Source organism: Fulmarus glacialis, unplaced genomic scaffold (genome assembly GCF_000690835.1).
Source record: "Fulmarus glacialis isolate BGI_N327 unplaced genomic scaffold, ASM69083v1 scaffold28243, whole genome shotgun sequence".
Lineage (NCBI taxonomy): Eukaryota > Metazoa > Chordata > Aves > Procellariiformes > Procellariidae > Fulmarus > Fulmarus glacialis.
In genome coordinates this window covers 1506-24715 of record NW_009202758.1, presented here as the reverse complement: position 1 = coordinate 24715, position 23210 = coordinate 1506, and the positions used below count along the sequence as shown (strand labels likewise).

General features: G+C 43.0%; 2 protein-coding genes across 2 annotated transcripts; both read right to left on the bottom strand.

The window, feature by feature from the left end:
• Window positions 1-4028: 4028 nt before the first annotated feature.
• Window positions 4029-5674, bottom strand: LOC104074338 (gamma-crystallin B-like). The gene is given in 5 exon segments (XM_009574418.1): window positions 4029-4301; window positions 4755-4775; window positions 5349-5464; window positions 5467-5578; window positions 5666-5674. Coding segments are annotated over 5 exon segments (531 nt in total).
• A 352-nt stretch (window positions 5675-6026) lies between these two features.
• On the bottom strand, window positions 6027-21127 carry LOC104074337 (chromosome unknown open reading frame, human C2orf80). The gene is made up of 8 exons (XM_009574417.1): window positions 21087-21127; window positions 20171-20252; window positions 19587-19669; window positions 19352-19439; window positions 18842-18919; window positions 13053-13140; window positions 12327-12445; window positions 6027-6188 (listed from the first exon to the last, which is right to left on the bottom strand). The coding sequence occupies exons 1-8, from the start codon at window positions 21125-21127 to the stop codon at window positions 6027-6029; spliced, it is 741 nt and encodes a 246-aa protein (XP_009572712.1).
• Window positions 21128-23210: the final 2083 nt, after the last annotated feature.

Here is a 23210-nt window from a genome sequence, read left to right as displayed (position 1 = left end):
AATTCTCAGTCAGTCAGTTGATACATTGCAGTGGTCTTTAGAAGTCTAGGCAGCCTCAAAGTCAGAGCTGTTTTGGAAGGCAGGCTGAAGCTGATGTACTTTGGGGCTGTTTAGGTAAAGTTATTCTGCTGCTGATCATCTTCAGGTGCCAGCAGGAACTTTTTTCCTCAGTTTATGTCTATTTGAGTAATGGGAGGTAACCTGAGTAAAAGTTTTGTGCTACCAGTGCTAGATCAGGCCGCCTAAGTATTTTCCATTCAGTCTAGTACAAACCTGAGTACATACCAATGTTAAAATATCAAGGAAATGTTATCTATTTGAAATAAAAAAAATCCAAGACTGTTTTTCAAAGGAAAAAGATAAACAGCACAGTTTTGAGTTATTCTTCTGGAGTTTTAAATATGTCTCTATAACTTGTTTGGTTTTTTTTTTTCCCCAGGGACCATTCCTTTCTCTCCTGCTTGCCTTCTTTTTCGCTCCTTCCACACCCACCTTTGAACTAACCTTCACAAAATCCTGCAGTGATCCTGCAGGATCCTGCAGTCAGGTGCAGTGCCACATTTTCATATTCCTTCTCATACTGCATGGAGCGATAGTGGATCTTTTTGTCTGACTTGCTTCTTGTTCAACCAAAACACTGCATGTTTGTGCTTTCTTTCATGTGTCTTTCACTATGAGTCTTGTATGGTGATTTCATGAAGCTACAAAACTTCAGGGGCAAATCTTTAGCTGGCCTGTTTTTACATAGCTCTAGTTGTGCTTGGGTGTTGTAAATGGTATCACTCCTGTCAGCCTCTCTCTTGGAGGTGCTTCCTCAGCCAGGAAATTGTAGCCCTTAACACTGAAAGCAGACTGAGGAAATCATGTGAATTTAAGTCTAGCAGTTGCTTCTGAATACCTCCATGCTTTCTTTGGACCAAAAATAACTGATGGTTAATGCTAAGCAAATTGAATTCACTTACAGGAACAACTTCTATGTGCAGGCCTCTGCTCGCATTTCTCAAAGATCTTTGACAGGCTTGGAAGTGTTACACTTTTTTTTGTTCTTTCTATGATCATGCTTGCTTTGTGGAGCTGGCTTGTCTTGTGGGTCCTGAATGGTCCTTCATAGTTCATCACCAAGCCCACTGCCCACTGTGTTAAAGTTTGGAACTTGAGAGACCAGAGTAGGGGCAGTGATATGTGAATCCCTTATTGTAGCTACAAATGTAGAGAAGCCATCATGGGTCAGACCAGCGGTCCAGCTAGTCTTGGCAGCAACCAAGTAGGCACCGAAGGAAGGGTAGATATGAAACAAATACATATGATACTTTGTTCAAACTTCAAGACCTAAAGTATTTTTAGCTCAAGAGGTTTTCTGAGCAGGAGGTTACTTCTCTCTGGTTAATAACCCTCAGTGGATTTGTCTTCCAAGTACTCATCCAGCTTCTCCTTGAATCCTGCAGACTTTCCCCTCCCAGGACCCTATGCCACAGATGAGCTGTGCACTGCAGGAAGGGCTGTGGGTTGATCTTAAACTCTGGAGCCAAAATATTTTGTTAGCCAAATGGTATCCATGATCTGAGGAGTCTGGTTATTTACATCTGTTCCAACTGCCCTCAACTAGTATGCTGTTTTGACAGCTGCTTTTACGTGGAGATTGACTGCTTTTGCACCCCAGAAAAACTCAAGCATAGGGATAATCTGAAAATAGCAGTGTGTGTTTGTGTAGAGAAGCATACCCTGCATGCCAGCAACTGTAGTGCTTGCTATCAACCATAAAACAAGCTACAGGAACCTAGAAGACTTGTTAGTGAAAACTTGGATGCTCTCTGTGAATTCCCAGTGCTCCTCTCCTCTAGCACCCTTGTTCTTAATGTCTGCTTGAGATTCTCTGAGCATTTGCAAACAAAAGCAAGTAAAACCTCTCAGTCCTCCTTGAAAACTAGGAATTGCCACCATTCCTGTCTCAGGTGGCGAAATTCGGAGAGGTTTAGCCACCCCCAAACTCTAGGATGCAGCAGAGTCAAGAATCCAGACATCCTAACTATCGCTCTGATCACTGAATAGTACATTTCTGTTCGTTCTTGCCTTTGACCAAAGGAATGCCAGCATGTAACCTACACATCACTATGTAGCCATATTTCTCAATTGCACTAATTGAACTAGATACTTTGCTGGAGTATGTAAGCATATGTTAATTGCTGTCTGGGGAGCTGGTCTGTTTTTTCTTTATTTTATTCTTGCTGAAGGCAAATAAAATATTTTGGTTCCCTGTTCTAAGCACGCAAGTAGATACTGTGCTTGAACTGCTGTGTTATTTTGCAAACCTGGGTTAGCACACTAACCTAAGCATGCTAACACACATATTACTTACACTGTGCAGTTCCTATAAATGCACAATATTAGGCATTTGTGAACAAGAGGAAACATGCTTTTTCACGCTTCTGCCTTGAGAGCTGATTGTTCATGCTCCATTTCTCTCTGGCTGAAGCATGGTGTTCTTATGTACACCAGACATTTGCAGCAGCTGAACAGCCTCCTTTGTGCAGTAAAGGACAGGCAGGAGGGCAGACATAGTGTCCCATGTTCAAAAGAAAGGATGAGAAGGGCAAAGAATAGTTCTATTTTCCTCTCCAGTGTTGTCAGGGAAAGGCTGGTGAGGATCACTAACAGGCTATTACTGATGGGTCATGTGAGCATGAAATAATGGCTAAATGAGGTCTCTGACATTAGCAAATGGAGACGTGAGTTTTAAGCAGTCTACCTCACTGCTGTAGAAGTTGCTTGGTTTTATTCAAGGACTCCATTATCAGAATGTTTACTAGGCAAAACATAATCAAAGCCTACCATTTAAAGCCCAGATGAAATTATTTAAAATTAAACATGTACTAGATAAGGTTGTGGACTGTCCTAGTAGTTCTGTGCTCTCTCTACTGCTTTCTCTTTCCAAAAGTCTTCAGTACCTTGCTGAAGAGCAGTAGTATATTTGCCTAACTATGCCTGGAAAAAAATATCTAGACTCCACTACCTAAATGAGAAGAGGTATGTTAAGATGTGAGATCCCTTAACTGTGTTTTGTTACATTTTATCATGGCTCTCACTCATGATTGCACAGAGTGCCTGCTGGAACAGGATTCAGAGATGATTAGAAGGCATATACATAATAACTTGAATGGTAATTAATGATGCAATAGACTTTTTGCAGTACAACAAGATGTTGTCCTGTTTCTAATCCACACTGGTATTCTTATTTAATTCCTTTTGCATGCAGAATAGCCTGGCAGTTGAGGGATTAGGCTCAATCTCCTGCTGCAGCAGATAGTGCAGCTCTGAAGTTAGTAGAAGCAGGGCAATTGACACAACTAAACATCTAGTTCATGAAGAACAGGTTCACTAAAACATGCTGTATAAAGGTCATGTGATTTAAGGATCTGGAAAAATTCTTTCTGGAGGAATCAGCTGGGATAAGACTGGATAGCTTTGCTGGACTGGTGGTAGCACGGAGCAGCTTGTTTGCATGAAGAATTTGATGCCAAATAGTCTTCACCTTTTCTAAGTTCCTCTGCATCTTTCTGTTCTTTTCCTCCTCAGTCAGTACTTCACTGGATATAACTGTTAATGGGACTTACTTTTCTGTTCCACAGCACATGATAATCTAAATAACTGTTAAAAGTCCAACTGCATATTGTTAACCCTGGTAAGTATAGAGCTGGAATCTATTCCTAGATCAAAACTTGTAAAACTGGGGAAAACTTAGATCAAAGAACCAGACCTTCCCATTAATAGCTATATCCAGTGACGTGATGACTGAGGAACTCTATGCTTACCAGGGTTAGCAATATGCAGTTGGACCTTCAACAGTTATTTAAATCATCACGTACTGTGGAACAGCTGGATAACTGTGAATATTTTTTAAAATATTCCCCTTGTCTCCCTAAAATGTGAGAGGAATCGGATTTCCCTCTGGACTGCACAACTTTAATTTGTTTGTAGAAGTGAAGGAACATTTGTTTGAACAAGGATTTTGGAATGCATTCACTGTTTATTTAGTGTGGGAGCAATAACTCAGTGCAAGTCAGCCTCTCTAAAGAGACAATTTTGGCATTTACTGTACCCCAGTCAGGGGATCTTCTGCATTCCTCAGGTTTCAGTAAATAATGTTGGCCCCTGAAGTTGGGCATTTCATGCAAGATCCAAGAGCCACCTAAAGCATTGAGGGAGCAGATCTCAGGGAGATGGATATAACCTGGGACTGATGGGCAATCATCAGTAAGCTCCAACATTTGGCCTTGGAGCTTCTCTTTTCCATAGAACTGAATCTTGTGGGAAACACAATTCCGCAGTGGTAAACACAGCAAAAATATAGGAAAGACAGAAATTTAACTGATTCTGACATTACTGAACAAGACAGACATACAGAAAAAGGCAACTTTCCTAGCTACTATGTGCATTTCTGAGAAACTGTGTTCTATTCTGGAGATGGGATTGTGAAGAGATTCACTCTTTTGAAGCTCATAGAGGAGCTTTAATTCTTACCCACATGGAGGAGTTCAGGAGTGCCAGCAAATGGGTATGATCACGTGTGTGGTAGGAAGTAAATGGAGGATGCTGTATGATTTGAAGAAATGGGATTTATAAGGACTCTATATTGTGACAATAGGATAAAATGTATTCATGTGACTTTGAGATGATCTGTGTCGCTTACTCATGACCAGGCATGAATAATGTGGCTTTTTCAGGATTGTGCTACTAAAAGACATTTACCATGTTACTCGATATGCTCCCATTATACACTGGTGCGCAGGCAATTGCCATGTGGCAAACTGCAGAGCTATGTGAAGCACGGGCATGTGGAGTGTTCCTGCTGCTATGGCTTTTGCTGTGTAGTGTATCTTACTAACCAGAGAAGTACTTTAGCAAATATTAATTCTTTGCTAATTTTAACCAACACAGCTTTTATGTTAGGAAAGCCATACCCATTGCAAATCTGATTTAACATGTTCTTGTGTCATTGAATCGTAACATAGTATGGTCATGAGCAAGTTGCATATATCAGCCTACAACAGAACTTTCTATCAGCTGGCCCTGCTAGCCCTTTCCTGAGCAACGTAAAAACATTCTCTACCTAGAAACAGTCACTCAGGTTTCTTTTAGCATCTCCAAGTTATGTACAGGCCCTGGAAATAGCACTGATATTAAAAAGATTATTTCCTTCATCTCCAGTGAAACTTTGTATTGCCTTACTGAACTTTGCCTGTCTCTTCAGTTACTTGAAGAGACTGTATAACTATATTCTTAAAGGGTAAACCACACCCAATTTCGTAAACTGTGATACACTGCCAAGCAGAACTCACTTGTACGATTACATGGCAAGACCTGATGGAGTCGCAGAGACTGAACCACTTCTGGAAGTCAGGATAGTCTCCCCTTTTTAAAAAGTACCGGTGTCCTGAGTAACTGAGGTTCTCATAAATCATCCAGCTGCTTTTTCGACCTGGATGGAATTGCATTGTTTCACATAGGACCGCAGGTCAAGGTGGTCACTGCTACATTCATAGCAGTGGCCCCAGAAGCTCTTGTCTTCATAAAAAATGATCTGCAATATAAACATTTGCAAAGACTCATAGTCCATCCCAGTGTCTGTGTTATAGCAGAGTACTGGCATACTGGGGCTTCCATTTACCTTTCCCATTTTTGGCAGCTTGCTGAGGTGAAAGCTGAAAGCTGTGAGCAAACACTGTGGTTGCTTTTATATACCATAGTCCTAATGCTGCATCTGCAAAAAGTAACACAAAAGGGCCCATTCTAAGCATTCTGTCTTTATTGCAGTTATGGCATTTATTGCATTCACCATGTGGGACTCTTATTTTCTGGGATTTGGGCTACATTTGCTGATGCTGTGTGCAAGTGAATTATTGTGTAACTGTGGAATGGACTACACTTTCAGCTGGTATCAACTATTTCATGTGATGCACCTGACCCAATGGGGGATGTGTGTAAGAATGGTTCTTTACAGAACCTCCTTTGCCTGAAAGCTATCGAACTCAGCGGATCTGAGCAGTTTCTGGTGTAGGTCTTCCTCTCCTTCCCCAGTCTGTGTCGATTACCTCTTGCCTAAGTTTGTCCCATGGTATTTGTTCAATCTTTCCTTTTGTGAGAGCAGATGAACTTTGCTTCCATTTCAATACTTTGTCACCCACTTTATCCTGGAAACAGGAAAAGTCTCCATCTCACGTGGTGGTGTTAGCTTTTGCCTACTAATCCCTTCTATTATGTACAGATTTTAACACAGATACGTTAGGAGGAAATAGTGATTAAAAGTTTCAGTCCCTTCCTGGTGTGTGGTTAACTGCTGCATCCCTGAAGACTAAAAAGATTGAAATCAAATGGTTCATATTAGGTTTTTATCAGCGTATCTGAATTACTGGCTAACATTATAAATCGGTTGGTTCAATTTTTTCCCTTTGAAAGTCTGTTTTAAAAATTCATAAGGAGCAAGCTGCATTAAACTCAAGTTGCTTTCTATCTGGAACCAGGAAGGATTGTTGTTTAACACTAAAGCAGAGTGCTTTAACAGTAAAGCACAGCTAGTAGGTTACAGAAAACTCTATTCCTCTCTTTCAGAACCTTTCCTCTGTCATTTTTTTCTTGTTTGGTGCAGGGCTGGAACAAACCTTGACTTGTCCTATTCTGATTATCATTTTCTTGAACGTAAATCTTAGACTCTTAAAACCAAACTGCTTCATGGAATATGCAAAGCTGGTTATACAAATGTCTTATATCACCAGTAGGTGAGGCTTCAGATCAAAAGAAACTACTGCACTCCAAAACCAGATTTATAATCTTATGTATTTGGGGAAACTCATTCAAGCATGTAAAGGCCTTGTCAACATGATTCATCAGTTAACTTGGAATGCAGATGAACACCTTTGTAGATCCAATTTATTTAAAAGAGCTCTTTTTGCAACTACATAGTCTCCACCTCCAGTGGAACAAATGAGTGTTTGTGGCTGTAAGGAGAGAGAGAACAGGGGAAGGTTTGGGAGACTTAGTGGAGTGCAGCTTTGCTTACAGGGTCTCAGACCAAAGAAAAGGGCTTTCAGTGCTGGGGCAAGAAAGGAAAAAGAAAGACAACAGTGTCTTCTGGGGAAACAGGTAGGGGGAATATGAAACCTCCCCCTTCACATCCTTCCATTACAAACCACTGGTGTTGTTTTTAACTGTATCCTTATTAAATGACAGGGGCTAATGTGCACTCACCATTTCCAAACAGGTTAGATACCTTCCTGTCCTCTTTAGTATATTCAGCCCTATTCTTCTGAGCTTTCTGGGTTACCTCAGACCACCTGCCTTCATCCTGTTGGATTTCCTTGTCCTGATGTTTGCTTGACTGTTGTATTTGACTTGATGTATTGTTGCTATTACTGTAAGTACACTGTTCAGGGCTTGGTTTTTGTCTGCAGACTGGATGGGTTGCTGACCTGGACTCAATGGAGCTGGCAACAGGCAGTGTAAGCATGCACAAAATACTCAATACAGAAAGTTAGTGCAGAGTTGTCACAGTGCTTTAATGTCACATCTGACTCTATTTCAAAGTGTAATCCCTTGTGTATAGAAGAATCATTTCATTTAGGTTGGAAAAGACCCTTAAGATCAAGTCCAACTCTATGGCAAACTGGTGGGTAGATCAGGGAAACAGTTATTGCTGCATGGATTGCACACGAGTTCTTTGAACAATGGATGTTAATGCAAGTCCCCATGAAAGGCCATGAAGTGTGGCCCCGGATGTTTTTGGCAACCACACCACATACTTGCTTCACATAAAGAGACTATATGTTTAGCACTGGCAGCGGGAATACCTGTGTGCAAGTACCTGGCAGATCACTTCCATAACAGCACCTGACCTGGTGACAATCTGTGCAGAATTTGGCAGTTGGTGTTCTCTCTGACTCTGCTTTGCTGGAAGCTAGTTCCTGTTTTGAGCACCTCTAACCATTCTTAGATATAGAAAATGCAGCAGAGATGCTCGATCTTTCAACCATGACTGCCCTCATGGAGCCAGTATCCTTTACACTGTTTTAGAGAGATGCAGTAAAACTGAATTTCTCATTGCTTTGACTCTGGTATTTGTTCTTGCTCCTGGCTGCCTCTTGAAGATATATAGTCCTATGCACTTAATATCTTAGATTCCATCCTGACAAAATCTATTATTTTCAAAACAGATTGGTTATATTTTTGTCCTACAGATAAACCAATCTCTCGCACAAAACAGGGGTATTTTGCCATTCCAAGATGGATGCTAAGTGTTTCCACCTGATGTTTGACTAGGAAAAACCTCTTTACCAAAATGAGTGAGAATTTTCAGGAATAGCTAGAGAATCAGTAGTGACGTGTCTGAAGTCAGGATTACTGTAGCAGAAATGAGGGGGAAATTGGGGCTTGCTTGCATGGGCAGTGCTCTAGTAACTCTGGCTATGGTCGAAAGACACTGACATGACATTGCTTACGTGGGGCAATTTAAGAAGTTAGCACCTCTGGTCCTGCAGGCAGTATGTCTGTGCCTCAGCTGCTGTGTTGTTCACAGCCAAGAGTGTTAGCTGAAATCATCACCAATTTCAGTGTCATGAACTGGGCTGTGAATTGCAGCACCAAGTTGCCACCATGAGTTCTGCTACTGGAGTCAGTCTCTGGGGTACCATGGGCAGCTCTTAAATTGCCAGAGGGAAAGTGGATGATGCTCTGTTCAGTTCCTCACTTGCTGTACAACATGATTTCAGGTACTTACAAAGAACAGACCCAGAATGGTCTCTTACCTTTCCCACTGTGGATAGTATTGCAGTGCAATGGTGGGCACCAACTGTATGCACGTGACAACTTGCTAAGTGTGCACATATGATCAGAGGTCTCTTCTGGGTCCTGTAGAACAAATTTGTGACTCTGCATCTCATCTGAGCTCTGAATTACGTCCATTGCTTTTTGCGTAGCTGAGAAAAGGTTTTGAAGTTGTCCTGGCTAATTGGTCTGGTCACAGCAAAGCCTTCTTTTTATTCAGGAGACAATATAGCTCAAGAAAGGAGGAAATTTCAGTCAAGGTGGCAGAAGGCTGTCATTCACCCATCCCATTGTGCACACATCTACAAGCACCTTTCAGCTCCCTGATTTTGGCTACCTGAAAATGTGAACATGTGAATGGCAAACCACCTGATCCGCTGGGCTTGATTTTTGTGTGCAGACAACCAGACACCAGCCAACAGGGGAGGGAGTAGCGAAGGGGCAGGTACTTGCCCCTACTTTTCACTCTGAAAATGTATGTTTTTTAGCACAGCAAGATTTCTGTTGCTTACTCCTCTTAACTCCACCAGCCGTATCTATAAAAACCAGGAAGTATTAGCCAATGAAAAGTGAAGACCATGGCCATTACTCTAATAGCAAGACAGCACTGGAATAACTCGGCTAATCACCTGTTTGTTAAAGTCTTACTGTTTATTTTATTCCAGGTCAGTGAACAAAAATCAGTCATGAGATGTTAATCTCTCTCTCTAGCTGTTTAATCTTAACTACCCCCTCGCCATTGTTTTCCTACTCACGTGCTCAGCTGCAATATCCCCTCCTCCCCTCTTGTAATGACCTCATTTCAAAGTACAATTTCTCTCTGCTTTGGCTTTTAAGGGGTCAGACTGATGCTGTTTGAGTTGGAATGAAATTTGCTCAGGTCCTGGCACTGGCTTGCTGCATTTGTTTGCAAGAACAGAAGCCTCTGTTTAGAAGTTGATGGATGCTCTGAGCTCCAGAAATGAGCCTGAGCTGAATGTGACAGAGCAGGCCTGTCCCAGCAGTGAACACAGGCCACGGAGGAGAGGTAGGAACTGCTAAATGGGATTGGATAGTGCGTTCCAGCAATCCCGCTTCCTGCAGAGTGAACTAACCAGGCCAAAACAGCTGATGCTGCAGCAATTCATGGCTAAAGAGTTCCTGTGTAAGGGAAGGTGATGTTGCTGTTGATCTTAAGTCCCTTCTAGCCTTCTCATCTGACTCCCTTACGCCTTGAATTTTGGCTCATATGGCTTGAAAGGAAAGGGGGGGGATGCATGGTATGGCCAAGAAGCCCCATCAATATCTGCACAAAGACTCACCAGTTAATATCTAATTTTTGAAGGTACCAAGCTGTGGTTAGGTCTTTCCCCATGGGCAGCTCAGAATTGAAAGGACGGGTGTTTACAGCAACTATGTTTTATTTCAGACTGACTTTAACAGGAAATTTGTGATAAGTTATGTTAAAAAAAAAAAAAAAAAGCTGTGAACCTGGTGAGTTGAAAGCAAGCTTTGAGTCCATGAGGACTTCTAAAAGACCCTTTGAATCCCTGATTAAGTTTAACGATTCCCAGGCTTTCTTGCATAGTGCTGTCTTTTGGCATCTCCATAAATAGGCTCAGCGACTGGGAATCAACAGGCAGAAGAAGAACAGTTTTGCTTCGCAAGTGTTTATTGTTTTTTCCTTTAACAGGTATTTCGCATTAGAGTACAGGACCGTCTCCAAGGCATGAGTTAATGCAGCTGTACAATATGTGACCATACTTTGGATGGATGTCTATCCCCTGGCTAGAAGTAGTTGGGAATCTTAATTTCTGTAATTTTTATATGTAAAGAGCTGTAATGGAGTCTCTCTACCCTGCAGCTAGTGTTAAACACACCTCTCAGCAGTGAACACTTCTTCTACCCCACTGAGCCCTGAAACTTCTATGGAATTAAGTAGAAAGAGTCCTATAAAAACACCCCATGCTGTGTGCCCAGGCCTCCAGCCAGAGGAAGAGAGGGAAGAGAGGGATGTGGAAGGACAACCATGTGCACCCAACTCTTACTGCAAGGTAGAGTTAATACAAGGATGAGGGTTGTGACAGCCCATCTAGGAAATGGGGAGTGTTCTTGGGCAGCACAGCATGGACATAACAGAGGCAAACCATAAGAGAACTGCAAATGGGGAATGGAAGACAGTTGGGTTTCAGTGCTACACTGGCACTGCAGGGAGAGGCTTCTTCTTTAGCCGAATTCTTTAAGGAAATAAGAAAGGATGGTTAAAGGGGAGAGCTGAAGAAAATGGGATCATCCTGAGAGGCACAACCCTCATGTCACATTCAGGGAAGCTCATTCCTGCCCCACTCTGGATCATGTGTGGGAGTTGCACAACACTGTGGACAAGGGGAATTGTGGACAAGGGGAACTGTGCACTCCCCGCCTCTTAAGTGCTGCATTCCCTCCCCTCTTTGGCTCTGTAAAAGTAGCATGGTGGGTTGAGAAGCAGTAGGGATGCACTGGGAAAATGTAAGCTCCCAACAAACTGACAGGGAAACAGGAGAGAGGTGGTTAAGGGAAGAGGAGGGAATGTCGGAGTGTTGGGTACAAGATATGAGGTGTGGGAAGGAAGGAATGATTGCTAAGATGTAAAAACCAAAAAAAAAAACCCAAACCACAAGTCGCAAATGCATTACCAAAGCTAAGGTAGAAGACATCAGTTAGCTCACCTACAGCTAAGTGAGATACGTGAAGTCTGGGTCTTTGTTATGTCTTTGCTTCCTTTGCATTCCTTGCTTTTGAATCTGTTCCAGGCTTTTCTGGGGACATTCCTTGTTTTGCTTCTGTAGCTCCCTGCAGGATGCAAATGTTAATAAGCACAAGCACAGCATGCAGGGCTGAATCCATCAGGAGAGATGGGGACTGCATGGCAGATCAGCTTCCTTCCTGCTGTGTGACATGTGATGCACATTGAACTCGAGGCCGTGGGGGAGCCCCTCTACTTGGTCAAATCCAGCCCTGCTGCTGCTACAACGAATGTTTTCTTAGCTCTCCTTCTCAGTGGAGCTGCATCAAACAATAGGCTTTAGCAAATCATGGACAACTAGAAAGGCAGAGCCTAATTCATGTACATGCTAGGCTAATCTGACATTACTTGATTCTTTATAGAGTCAGCTTTTTGTTCCTTTCTTTAAAAATAGTCTTCAACTGTTTGTTAACCTAGAAGTGATAGTAGCGAATGTGTTTTGCAGGGATATTAGCCAGAAGAGTGCCTTCCATGTGTATGTTGAGTATTACTGGAGATGACTTTCCAGCTCATGAGTGACACCTCCTGCCAAGGTACGATACAGTTGCTGTGAAAGTCCAATTTAGCATTGACACTATATTATAAATCAGTGCTACTATGAAACTTCTCATACTAAAGAGTGCTGAGCAGGGCAGACAAGGAAGGCTTTGAGGGCTCTGGGTGGCTTGAGGTGCCACTCCAGCTGTGACATTCAGTGGTAGTGTTGCAAAAACAGTTTTACTGGCTTGTGTGAATTCTTCAGACCTACTTTGTCAACCTGTTGCTTTCCTCTGGTGAGTGAGTTCAGCTGCTTGCTGTCCTTCTTAGCTTTCCTTGCTGAACAAGGGTTGATCTTTTGATATGCTGCTGCTCTCGGGTACTTGATGCCTTGGGAGGGAGAAAGGGCCTCGCATCATCTTGGGCTTAGAGGGGGCCACCAGGCCGGTTTACAGACCTACTGCATGGGATCAGTTGCAATACATGGTTGGAGGTAAGGGGTTCCAGCTTCAAATTCTCTAATGCTCCTGGAGTTACTCTGTTTTGCTGCACTTGGAGAAGAAGCAGGGAAGGGGGGGGTGGCTCTTTCACTGGTCAGTAGCATAACTGAGCTTTGCAAAAGATACTAGTAATAGTCCAAGCTTAAGAACAAACAAGTGATTGTGAGATGTGAAGGCGGATCCTCTCAGAAATGTGTAATCTTATTGTTCACCTCAACTTGAGGAAAATCTTCTGGATCCTAAATCCCACTAGGGTGTGACTGAGGCAATTGTCCTGAGCTCAGGAGGCTGAGCAAAACACTATTTCTAGGCTACAATGAGAAAACGCCTGTACCTCCCCCCCTGCAAGAGAATAGGCACAGACCAAGGTTTACTACTTTCAATGTGCAGCTGTTGGAGCTCAGCAGGTTGTAACTTGGTGACTCTGCTGGGCCAGGTGCTGCTGCCCCATGTCCCCCAGCCCTGGCCTTGTGGGAGTTGGGGTGAAATGTGCTCACTTTGCTTCCAGGCATACTCCGCAGCTTCAGGGGCAGTCAGCATGGCAAATGGATGCAGGGAGAACTTGAAAGGTTGAATCCAGTGGTCCTGGAAGGACAATTCATAGATTAGTATGTCTCCAGAAACTATGTGCCAAGCCAAATGGGCATACTCTTTCGTGGTCAGCTGAAAGTAAGAACTGCTTCAGAGGTCCTGATGAATAAATGAGCACAGCTTTGCTAGCAGTTTTTGTCCTGGCAGTTTGGCCCACCCAGCTTCTTGAAGTGCCCATCCCCACTGCTCAGACATTTCAGTTGTCCACACAGTAGCTGAACTGCTGCATTTTATAGCCCTGTACTGGTGCAGCCTGGGGATTGTGGTCTGCCAAAACATCCTGGCAGGCAGCCTGCAGCTGCTCAGCTGTTCACATGGCAGCTCCTGAAATGTCTGGACAATGGGGTAGGAAACTCTGAAAAGCAGCAGGCAGTTGGGATAGCAACCATTACGTCCACCTCAGGTTAGGACATCCCTTCTCATGAATCAGAAATCTTCTGGATCCTAAATCCCACTAGGATGTGACTTAGGCTCCCTAAATATCTATGTATCTTGGTAAAGCTAGTGCTTGATTTTTGAGGAGGTATAAGCCAAGTCTTCAAAAGTGATGGGGGATAACAGGAATCTCCACCATTTTACTTTGATAGGAAATGGGGTGGGAGGGGAAAGAAAAGATAACCAAACCTGAGATCCACAGAAATTGAATTTTGAGATGGGCTGGATTCCAGCTCTTTGAGTCTAGGACTCTTAAGGAGGCATAAGCTGTGCTCCAAGAGTTACTGTTAATCTTGTAAACTAATTAGGGCTTTGCAAATGAATTATCCTTCGTTTCCAAATTCAGCAAAACATTTCCGTTCCTTTCTCATAGAGTGGGAATGATCTCAAGCTCATTATTAAAATTAAGCAGTGTTGTTGGCTGAAATAGAAACTGGAGATCCTAGTAACAATGGCTTATCTTCCTCTTCAGAAAATTTTGTAACTTTGCTACCTCATGACCATCAAGGAAGTATCCCTGAGTCCACCAGGGACAGGATCTAGGCAAGTGCACAGTAACATGAGATGAACAGAAAGACTCTTTATGTTCTTTCTTTGTCTCTGCTTGCATAACATTAGAATATAAATCAAAACTAAAAAACCACTACCACCCCCCCCAAAAAAAAAACCACCAACAACAAAAAAAAAAAACCATGGGAAACAGTGTGAGTAGCTGGAAAACTTCCAAGAAAACATCACTCCTCTGCAGTGTATGGTGCACACCCAAAATGGAGATTTCTAAAAATATCCTGGATTGGAAATTCCTAGAGAAAAGGATTCCTGCCTATGAGGAGCATGACAGTAAAAATATACAGTGTAATGTTCACAGCAAAAGGAGGGAGAGCTGATCCACCCACTTATCCCAGAAGCAGAGGGGAAGATCCCTCCTTCGAACTAACATGTTGTGAAATGCCCCTACATGGTATCTAGTGGCATTTTTAGTTCTTGACATGGGAAAATTCAACTAAGAGAGGTTACGGCCAAGGCTGTTCTGATGCATGTAACTGTGAGTTGGAGTGTACCTCTAGCGCCCTCTGGACACCGGGTGGCAGTCCGTCATTAATATTACAGCTAAGCATGAGGTAAAAAAAAATTAAGTGCACCAGAAACACTGTGAATTACATGTGACTCATCTATTATAGTCTGATTACAATTCCACAGCAACTTTAATGGTTTTAATGGTTAATAAAGTCTGTGTTACTGAAAATAAATTCTACAGCACAAATGCTCTTTCATTAAATAGCCAGGCCATACAGAATGCTTTCTTGTGACTTGAGTCATGAACTAAAAATGATAATACCTCCCCTATTTTTTAAAGGGCAATTACACTTATATGATTAAAGATATGCTGCTAGAGAAACTTGCTCTGAACACAAGCAAGACCCTTGTGAAGGGGGCTGTATCTCCTCAGACTTGCATAGCCTCCTTCCTTACTCCACATTAATGGTAATTAGAGCACACTGGTGGGAATGCTCCTCTGTAAAGCACTATGCCAAAGGCCCAGAAGCTGGGTTACATGTTAGTGTGGTTGTGAGTAGTTGGACTGCCCTTTTCTTGCCTCTCCCTGGTGTAAGGTACTACTACTGTAAGGTAGAGGAGGAGGTGAACACAGCTTTTTGCTATGTTCAAGGAGAGAAGGCTGGAGCTAGTTTGCTATCACTAATGGGGCAAAAGCAAAAGGGGCAAATGACTTGAGTTTAAAATGTAACATATTTTTTAAAAGGCAGAGATATTATAGGATCCAAATGCATTATGCCTTTATGCAGCAGGAGATTCCTTCCACTTTATTGCTCATAGCACAGCAGCCTAGGCAGTAGGCTCGTGGGAGAAGGGGCCAATAGCTTACCATTGCTATGGCCAAAGTTAGGAGTCACTGGTACTACTGAACTGGTACCTCTTCTTTGGTGGACTCTCTCAGACCTAAACAGCAGAAGACGTCAAAAAGTTTGAGGTAGATTCTGCAAGGTGTGTGATGCTAGCAATGCTGAAAGCCTTTTAAGTATGTTTGGGAATGGGATACCACTTTAAGACTGGGGCTAAGTGTAGAGTTTTAACTGGAGAAATCTCTGCAAGGCCAAGATGAGATCTCATCAGTAAAGCTGGAGTAAGTATCTCCTTTTTGTCTACTGAAGGCTTTTTTTTTGGTATCCATCTCGTTGCTCAGTTACATTTGTCTGCTGTATCCAGTTTTGCATGGACCAAATACACAGTTTCTTTTTTTGGTAGCCTGGGGATAATTTTCAGCAGACGTCCAAAAGAGGAACAGCACAACAGAGCCAAACACGCTGCTTCTGCCCTTTGAAGAACAAAACCATCTCCGTGAAGGAGAGCTACTGAAGACAAAGAGCTTTTATGTGTCTGTGCTTTCCCTGCACTAGTACTTTGTTTGCTTGGGTTGGCAAAGCCCCACGCCAGTGTGCAGGCCAGAAAGGAACCATGAAGCCTGTGGTCAGCCAGGCATTTAAGCCAGAAAAGAGGCATGCCAGTAAAAAGCCTTCATAAACCTCTAAACCCAGGAGCACATCATTCAAATATTCTAGCATGCAGCGGGTGACGTTTTAGATTAAAAAGATGGAGCAGGGATTTTAGAAGTAGCCCTAATGCTGCTAGAGGTTCCTGATCCCAGTGGTGGTGTAATGAGGGAAGCATCAAGAGGTCAAACTCCAGAGGTTAAATACAGTAAGTGCCTCTCCTTCCCTGCCTAGTCTCAACTTCCCTTGCATGGTTACATTCAGTCTGCTCCAATTCCTTCTGTGAGGTGACAGATGGCAAAGGAGGTTGGGGTTGTGTGTGAATGGTTTCTGTCTGGCATTTCTCTGTACTACTTACTTTTCCTCTGTGCTTTTGTCCCTGCAGGCCATGGCATGGAGGGGATGCCTCCTTCCAAGAGCATGTCTCTCTTAATAGTCACCCCACACATCTCCTTACATGTGTCCTCATGTCTCCTTCCCTAGTAGCTGCTGCTCTGTCTTAAATATGTTTGAGTAAAGGTGCCATGTGCTCCTCTGGCTGAAATTTTGGCTCATGCTTGGCTGCTACATGGGTTTGTGAGTTGATTGGCACAGGGCAATGGTCTCCTAGGTCACCTTGCTGCCTGAACTCTGCCATTTATGCCTAACACAGCACCCATGTGTGAACTTGCATGAAAGCAGTAAACCCTGCAATTTATGCCCAATATAAATAGAAAGGTATTTGAACTGGGGATGCAGAAGTTGTCCTGACGTCTGAAACTGCTCAGGTCTTACAAGCTCCCTAAGACCTGATGGATCATTCCACATGGAGGTTTCATTCCCGAAGAGCGGGGATGTGACTTGTCTGGAAGGTCATGAACAGTATCGGATTCCTTTGCTTAGGTAAATACACTCTTAAAAGTCTCAGATGAAGGGAAGCAGGAGGCACACACTCTGCTGCCTGTCTTAAGAGCTGACTAGACCCAAACAACTCTGGTGTATGGGCTGACAGCAGGCCATGTTGTCAGAGCACAGTGCCCAAGGAAACATAGCCTCCTTCTCTCTGGAGGCTTTTTAACTGCAAATAATGACCCAAACTGTGCCACAGATTGACTAGGACAGAGATTAAATGACCTGCCCAAAGTCAGATAGTCTAATCTAATCTGCAAGTCAGGGTAATGTCAGGTAATCTTACCTCTGCAATAATTGAATTGTAAATCCTTGTGCAAGTTTTCTGTTTCTATTGTACGATTTGGCACAAGGATACTTCCAGACTCTAGAGCATCGTTTCCCTGCAGGTGCACAGGTAACACAGATGACCTTGCAGTCACAGAGTTGCTGGTTTGTTCTGTTTAATCTGTGTGTCCACCTTCCATAGGACTGCAATGCACTGCAAGTAAAAATTGGCTTAGCACTGTTTTCTTATCTCTTCTTTTTCACACTGCAATAAAGGGAGAATTTAAGCCTCTCTGACAGATGCCATCTCTGATCCTTTACTGGGATCCAGGAAGTATTCCTAGGATGTAGATACTGAATTTCCTTGAACATTGTCATGTAATGCCTATGTAAGAGTCAGAGTGCCCTTCTGAGAGTTGGCTTCTGTAAACATAGCACTGACTGTATGAACTTGCGTAAACACGACCCCAGATTAAGACCTGCAGTGTTGGCACACTCTGCTAAGCAGCATACAATAGCTTACAAAAAAACCCATGGAGGTATGGAAGGAAGTCTCTGTCTTGCAGGGTTAAAGGTCTCTAGCCAAATTTCACATCTTTGGTTCCTCTGACAAATGCCTTATCTCAGACCAACAGCACACCTTAGCTGGAAGATTTATCATCTTACAAAGGAATAAGAATGAGTCAAGCAGACCATGAAGGATCTGCAGAGTCCGTACAAAAGGGCAGAAAAAACATAGCAAAGAGGTGGGCTGTGCAGGGAGAGTTTCACTTGTTTATACAACTACTTACAGGGTATACTGCCCAGCAAAGCAACTTTGGCTCCTCAGTGAGGCCAAGCAGTGCAAGGCAGCACCAGAGGCCAGGAGCTAGCAAAGGTTAGGTATTGTCCCCTAATGATTTCTGGTTTGAAACCTGAGTGGACTGGGGAAGAAGAGTGGGCACAGACAAAGTACATCTTTGGCAGCCAGATGATAATCCCAAAGGAAAGCGCTAACTTCAGATAAAATTCACAGTTGTACCTAGCCTGTGGTCTTCAATGCTACCTGAATGCTTACACTCTGCTCTAACAAGGAGATACATGAGAGTTTATTGTAGGATGTTGCCAGCTATCATCCACATATCCCCAACTACGGCTGGTCTAACAGCAGTGATTGCTTTCCATAGAATGAAGTCCCTTCCTTTATTTGTATGGGAGAGCTGGAATAAACAGTAGCTATAATAATAGACCCCCACACAATACAATCTGCAAGCAATTAAGAAATGTGCTGCACTCTGCAGCTTTGACACACACACACCCTGAAGACTAGCAGCAGGGATGAAGTACCCCATGGATAACTACAACCGCACATGGAGGCTTTACACCTCCTTATGATGCTGAAAGGCCACCCACAAGGCTCTAAGCCCTAATGGCAGATGTGAAAATGGAAGAGTTCAACAGTGTTTACTCTGAGCGAGAAGAGAGATAATCCACGTGTGGATTGCATTCCCAGAATGCCAGCCCAATGCACTACATGCTGGACCAGGCCACTACAGGTAAGAGAGATCTTCCTCAGACCCCTATTACAGATGCTGAAAAAACAACAAATCACTCACATTTGCAGAGCTCTGCCAGTGTGTTGCTGAGGTCCTCATGCTGTAAATCTCAAAAATCTCTTCAAGAGAAATGCTGTTCTGTGAAAATAGGTAAAGAGAGAGGTTCAGCTCTCAAAAGTAGTATTCTTTAAAGTGAATGTATGAAATCCAGCTCATATCCCCTTCTTTTGATCTTTGGAAACAGCTTTCATGTGAACTCCTAGTATTGTTTCATGCTGCTAGTGCAAATCTATTGAGATCTGGTCCTGAAATTTGCTCACCATTTTGCATTTGGGTGAGACAAGATAAATAACCTATACACATGCATAGGACCACCTACTGAAACTGCCTATTTTGTTTTCTAAGGCTGAGCAAAACTTAATGGCTACCTGATAAAAATGAGACAGATTTGTAATATTTGCACTGTCTGTATACTGCGCTTTCAACGAAGAAAGACATCCAGGGTACAGGAAGTGTTTCTAGACAGGTGCCATAGAGCAAAAGATATTGCTATCTTTCTTGCCCTCTTACCATTAATATTCCAGCATATGAAGATAATATCATAGCTTCTCTCTCAGTTCGGTTGGGATACATGTATCGGTTGCAAGCTGCAAAATTCCTGTATGGTGTTTTGAAAAAGAGGATTATTAGCCTGGTGTTATAAATGCAGAAAGTAGTTCTGGGCTCGACTCACTGCTGCTTTTACTCCATTTGCACACTGGTGTAACCCTCTGCAACAGCAGGGCCTTAGCTTTGCAATACTCACAATTTCTCTCTTGTCAGTGCAGTCTGAGCATCCAAGTCACTTAGCCACAGCAAAGCAACACTGAAGGCTAAGTTGTAATGGACCTGGAAAGACAGAAGAACCTTATGTGTTTTCTTTTACTGTAAGTGCTTGACTGAGGGATGACAGAAAGACCAGAGAAATGCAGGGAAACGTAAGCTGGTCCCCAGTATTTCTCAAATACACTGGGTAGCTCACCAGTTGTAAGACACTTCCTGAGGTTTGAGGGGTTTTAAACACACCCAGGAAGACTTTCTCAGCTTAGCTGAAAGATGTTTTGCTATGCACAGACAGCTTTAGTTTGTGAAGAATTCCCTTTGGTTAGTTGACTTGAACTTTATCAAATGTCCTCTGTGGATGAGCTTTGTCTTACTGAAAAATCAGCAAAAACTTGCATTATCTTGGATACATTACACCTGGATGCTATTCACAGCCAATCTCTTTAGATACTCATTTCAGTAATGGGCTTTTATTGATCATTGTAGGAATAGGTTTTTCAGCTGTACCAAATAGCCATCTGTCAGATGCAATTAAAGAGGATAGGAAGAAAGAAGTCTGGTGATTACCATGTCATCTATAAAGGTGGGCTGCCTTTGGCCTCTTGGATCAAATTCATTTTCTCGTAGTCTGATGCCAACATAATCTCCCCTTAAAGCAAGAAAATAACTCCAAATTACAACTGGTTCTAAGCAATCCAGTGCATAAGAAATACAATAGGTGACTCTAAAGCTACTGCAAGACTGGGGCTAAATTCGCTATGATTCAGGGCTAGGAATCTGCTGCAGGATTTCTCACAGACACCTCCTAAGTTGGAAAGCTGTTAGTTTTCTGCATCACTGCTAATTTTAGCTTCCTCAAACCATACTTCTCTCTTCCCCAAAGGCTCCAAAATATAGGAAGAGGAATAAATATGAATCAAGTATTTAAAGTCTGGGGACTCACAGAAGGATTTCACTGTACAGCCAAGAGACTGAAAGAGATGTTTCACTGGTGCTTGTTCTTCTCATTCAGGGGAGGCCTGATTCTGCAATCTTTCCTCAGACTAAGTACTACTGATCCATGCAAGCAGTCCTAGGGAAGATAGGCACGGGAATATGGAATAGAGGGAACACTGCTTACATCCCCTAGGAGTTGTCTGCTGGGCGCTCCTGCATCCAAGAGCATGAGACACTGCTGCATGAACTAGGAGACTAGCGCTGGCTGCATGGCAAGGGAGAAACTCCACACCTCCCTGGTCACTCCCACTGACACAGAGCAAGTTCTGAGCTGTGACATCTCTACTGTCACATATGCAGTCAGGTCTCACAATATAGACTGCATGTAAGAAAATGAAGAGCATCTCAAATGAAGTCTGTTCATTCTTTCCAGCAAGAGAAGACTAAGGCTTTACAGTTGTCATCCAGCTAGGTCATACAACCCTTTGCAATGAAAACTAGTCCATCTCAAATGCAATGAAGGCAGTTGTGGGCAGTTACTACTTACAGGAGTTTTTCAATCTCTTTCTTCAAGCGTTTTCTTTCCATACTCTAGCTGTCACTGTAACATAAGCTCAATGGGATCTAGGAGAGAGAAAAGTGCATCCTACAAGTATCTCTGTCAAATCTGAATCACACGTAAAGAGTATGGGACACTTGGAGACCTCCTACAAAAATCTGGCCAAAACCATTTCCCAGGTAGGATTGCAATAGGTGAGAAAAATCTAGTCGAGAAAGAGAAGACAACATGCACAGTACTGAAAGTGAGGGTAAGGAGTTTGGTAATGGGAAATGGGCAGAATGAGCCCATTTAAGATGAGCATCAATCTTGAATGTCACCTTGCAGGTTGCTTGCATCCTCATCACAGTGATGTATATTCTCTCATATAATGCAATCTATTGACCTGCTGCCACTTCTAAGTTTTTTAGCACATGGCTTGCTCTCCCCGCTGTGTGTGTATTAATCAGGTCTATGTAGTACAAAGAGGGGATGAATTGGGAAGAGGACAGGCTGGAAGAGATGAGGTAACAGCTGGCCTGACAGGACACAGCAAAGAGAGCAGCCAGCACCTGGCCCACCAATTTATTGTAAAATCAAAGCACTCCTCTGCTCCATAATATACAAAGCAATGACATACCTAGCAAGCTTCCTGTGTTACTGCATATTATCCCCCTATTCTCTCTCTCACACATGTACATAAGAAATCATGCACTACCTGTGTCAACTCTTGGAACAGGCTTCAGGATCTGGGATTGGAGCCTCTGTGACTTCAGGTATCTATGAGGAATATGTCCCTCTTGATGTTGCTGTTCCTTTCTTGCCTCTGTCACTCAGTTTGTGTGCCAGGGAAATTAGGCTATGGCTTCACACAAGACTGCAGCTTTGTCCTGTTGCTTAGAAACAATGCTGCTAAGCTGAGAGAAATTAAAAAAAAAAAAAACAAACAACACAGAGAAGAGGTTAAACCTGCACCTTCAGGTTGGGTTATCAGTTTCAAGCTAAATGATCCTTTTACACTTCTAGGCATCGAGTTTCACTGCTGAGTGGCTAGTTGGAAACATAGAAGACTTGCTAACGGGGGAGTCAGAGACTATTCGCTGGGTTTTCTGATGGATCTAATTGGTTGTAAAAGAAGCTATCAGCTTCCACTGTTCCAGCATTCCCCTACACGGAACAGTGAAAAACTAGACCTGATACCTCCCAAGAGCCCATCTGGGGTTCCATTTGCAGTGTTTATGGCATATAGCAAGGATCCTGCTACTTGTTCTTTCATCAATGTTATGTTTTTGCTTACAATATTAGGAGGAATTCTAATAGCCAATAAATCCCAACATGACTTACTAAATCCTGCTGTTGTCCTTCCAATGGATGCAGGGCACATCTTGCACAGGATTGCTGATGGTAGCCAATGCATCATGATGACTAACAAGTCCATGAGAGGCTATTGGATTTTGTAGATTAGGAAGGTTTGCAGGCTATAGTTCTGAGTGGAAGGAGCCACGCCCCTCATTGGGAACGAACTTCTCAGGTTATTAACTGATTACCTAGTAAACAATAGGAATGGGTTTATGAGACATAATCATAATGTTGCCTCTCTTTGTGATGGCCTAGGAAAACATAAAAGTAAATGTATTATCATTAGACATAGGTATTTTCCAGGAAAAAGCCTACTTGGTATTTACAGAATTTGTGCTGTGCTTTCTCTTCCTTATTTCATTTCACCACTCTCTTTCCAAGGCCCTAGACATGTGCCTAGGCAGGTGCAAGAGGTAAAGGTGGCAGACATGGTTTTGTCACCTACTGTGTCTTTGCCATAGCAGGGGAAAGCCAGGTGGGCAGCCACCGAGGGAGGGCTGGAGTTTGGGAATGGCCCCTCCTAGCAGCATTAGATGCTTATGGCCATTCTCATTAATTCTATGGCAAAAGGAGCACCAAGCTTAGGACTTCCCCACCTTTCATTCCAGCTACGGGGCTTGTAATCAAGTTGGATTTGATTTCTGAGGGCATCCACCTGGCAGGCACCATGGCAACCCCATGTCTCCAGCAGAGCTGCTGCTTGTTTGCTCTGCATTAAGAAATGCAGATCTACTGCCTGCCTTTCCTCTAGTTACACCTACCCAGGGCTTATCT

What these genes read in the sequence shown, in the direction of transcription:
- LOC104074337 (XM_009574417.1), bottom strand. Translation starts at nt 21,127, where the DNA reads ATGGAAAGAAAACGCTTGAAGAAAGAGATTGAAAAACTCCT. An exon ending in GCACTGACAAGAGAGAAATT is followed by an intron (nt 19,440 to 19,586) that starts GTGAGTATTGCA and finishes AACACCATACAG; the next exon opens with GAATTTTGCAGCTTGCAACC. An exon ending in ACTGGCAGAGCTCTGCAAAT is followed by an intron (nt 13,141 to 18,841) that starts GTGAGTGATTTG and finishes TTGTCCTTCCAG; the next exon opens with GACCACTGGATTCAACCTTT.